The sequence below is a fragment of the Ceratina calcarata genome, unplaced genomic scaffold (genome assembly GCF_001652005.2).
Source record: "Ceratina calcarata isolate Rehan_Ccalc_2016 unplaced genomic scaffold, ASM165200v1 scaffold1434, whole genome shotgun sequence".
In the NCBI taxonomy this organism is placed as follows: domain Eukaryota; kingdom Metazoa; phylum Arthropoda; class Insecta; order Hymenoptera; family Apidae; genus Ceratina; species Ceratina calcarata.
Window position 1 is genome coordinate 1 of NW_017135489.1, and position 1,540 is coordinate 1,540.

The 1,540-nt window shown below is 41.5% G+C and overlaps 1 protein-coding gene across 1 annotated transcript; it reads left to right on the forward strand.

Annotated features, from left to right (window-relative positions):
* Nucleotides 1–440: 440 nt before the first annotated feature.
* On the forward strand, nucleotides 441–1,398 carry LOC113465080 (dynein heavy chain 7, axonemal-like). Its single transcript, XM_026818584.1, has 2 exons — nucleotides 441–671; nucleotides 922–1,398. Exons 1-2 carry the CDS (start codon nucleotides 567–569, stop codon nucleotides 1,375–1,377), a joined length of 561 nt encoding a protein of 186 aa, XP_026674385.1. The 5' UTR covers nucleotides 441–566; the 3' UTR covers nucleotides 1,378–1,398.
* Nucleotides 1,399–1,540: the final 142 nt, after the last annotated feature.

The following is a 1,540-nucleotide window of genomic DNA, read 5'->3' on the forward strand; positions in this document are numbered from 1 at the left end:
ACATCCTATATATACGTAGCGAATGAAAATCTGGTTTAGGGATTGGCGAGCACTGGTGCATGGTCCTGCTTCGATGAGTTCAATCGAATAGACTTGGAAGTGTTATCAGTAGTGGCGCAGCAAATTTTAACGATTCAACGAGCTATAAACGCTGGGAAGCAGCGGCTGGAGTTCGAAGGGACCGATATCAGTCTGGATCCGACCTGTGCCGTTTTCATTACGATGAACCCCGGATACGCGGGGAGAAGCGAACTTCCTGATAACTTAAAAGCGCTCTTTCGCCCGGTGGCAATGATGGTTAGTACAGAATTATGGTACACTTTCGTAAAATTATCTAAATGTCAATCAGTAAAAATTATTTATCAAAAAAATTTTAAAATTTTTTTTTATGAATAATAAAATAATTACTATAATAAGAAAAATTGAGAGACCATGGGGTATATTTTCAGGGCTCATTCTTCTTCTCGTGTATCTGGGGACTAGGCGGTGTCCTAAGTGTAAAATCCAGGGAACGTTACAGTCTCCTGTTTCGAGGGTTCCTTGAGAAAACATTCCCTGCAGAATTAATGGAAGAGTTTCAGCTGCCCGAACCAATACAACCACCTTCGAAACCGTATATATTCATCATGCCGAAGCATGGCTCAGTTTTCGATTACAGATTCATCAAAGAAGTATGAAGTCGTATGAAAAATTATACTCGTGTTCCCGAGAGTCTAAGACCGTTTCGCGCAGGTTCGGAGGTGGTGGGGGTCGCAGCGAACTCCCTCCACATAGTAAAGCATTGAGATGCGCAGAACGATCAAAAACTGAACTGTGCTCGATCTTAGACTTTCGGGAACACGAGTATATAATAGAATCCGCAGTTTAATAATGAATAAATATTTTTTAGCGAAATTATTAAAGGTATTTGTTTCTGATTAGGGCAAGGGAAAATGGAGATTATGGTCTGACGAATTAATGGACAGTCCTCCTATACCTCGCGACATCCCCGTGAATCAGATAATAGTGCCCACGGTCGAAACGATACGGTACACGGCTTTGTTTCGACTATTAGTGAGCAACGAGAAGCCGGTGCTATTCGTTGGTCCAACCGGGACCGGGAAGTCGGTTTACGTGGTCGACTTTTTATTGAAGAAGAACAATCCCGATGTAAATAAGCCGTTGATCATTAATTTCTCCGCGCAAACCACGGCTAATCAGACCCAAGATACGATCATGGGCAAACTGGACAGAAGGCGAAAGGGCGTTTACGGCGCGCCCATTGGCAAGCGGTGGATCATTTTCGTCGATGATCTCTCAATGCCGCTGAAAGAAGTTTACGGGGCCCAACCACCGATCGAATTGCTAAGACAGTGGCTCGACCATGGAGAATGGTAAATCTTTTTATATATACAAGTTAGTAAATAATCAATCAATTCCTCCAGAGTGAATAATTAAATAGATCACATAATTGCAACCATGTAATAAATTACATAACACGTCATGAATAGTTTCAATGAAATTATATGCAAAATGAAATGACATGAATATGTATGTATGT

What these genes read in the sequence shown, in the direction of transcription:
- LOC113465080 (XM_026818584.1), top strand. Translation starts at nt 567, where the DNA reads ATGGAAGAGTTTCAGCTGCCCGAACCAATACAACCACCTTCGAAACCG. An exon ending in ATTACAGATTCATCAAAGAA is followed by an intron (nt 672 to 921) that starts GTATGAAGTCGT and finishes GTTTCTGATTAG; the next exon opens with GGCAAGGGAAAATGGAGATT.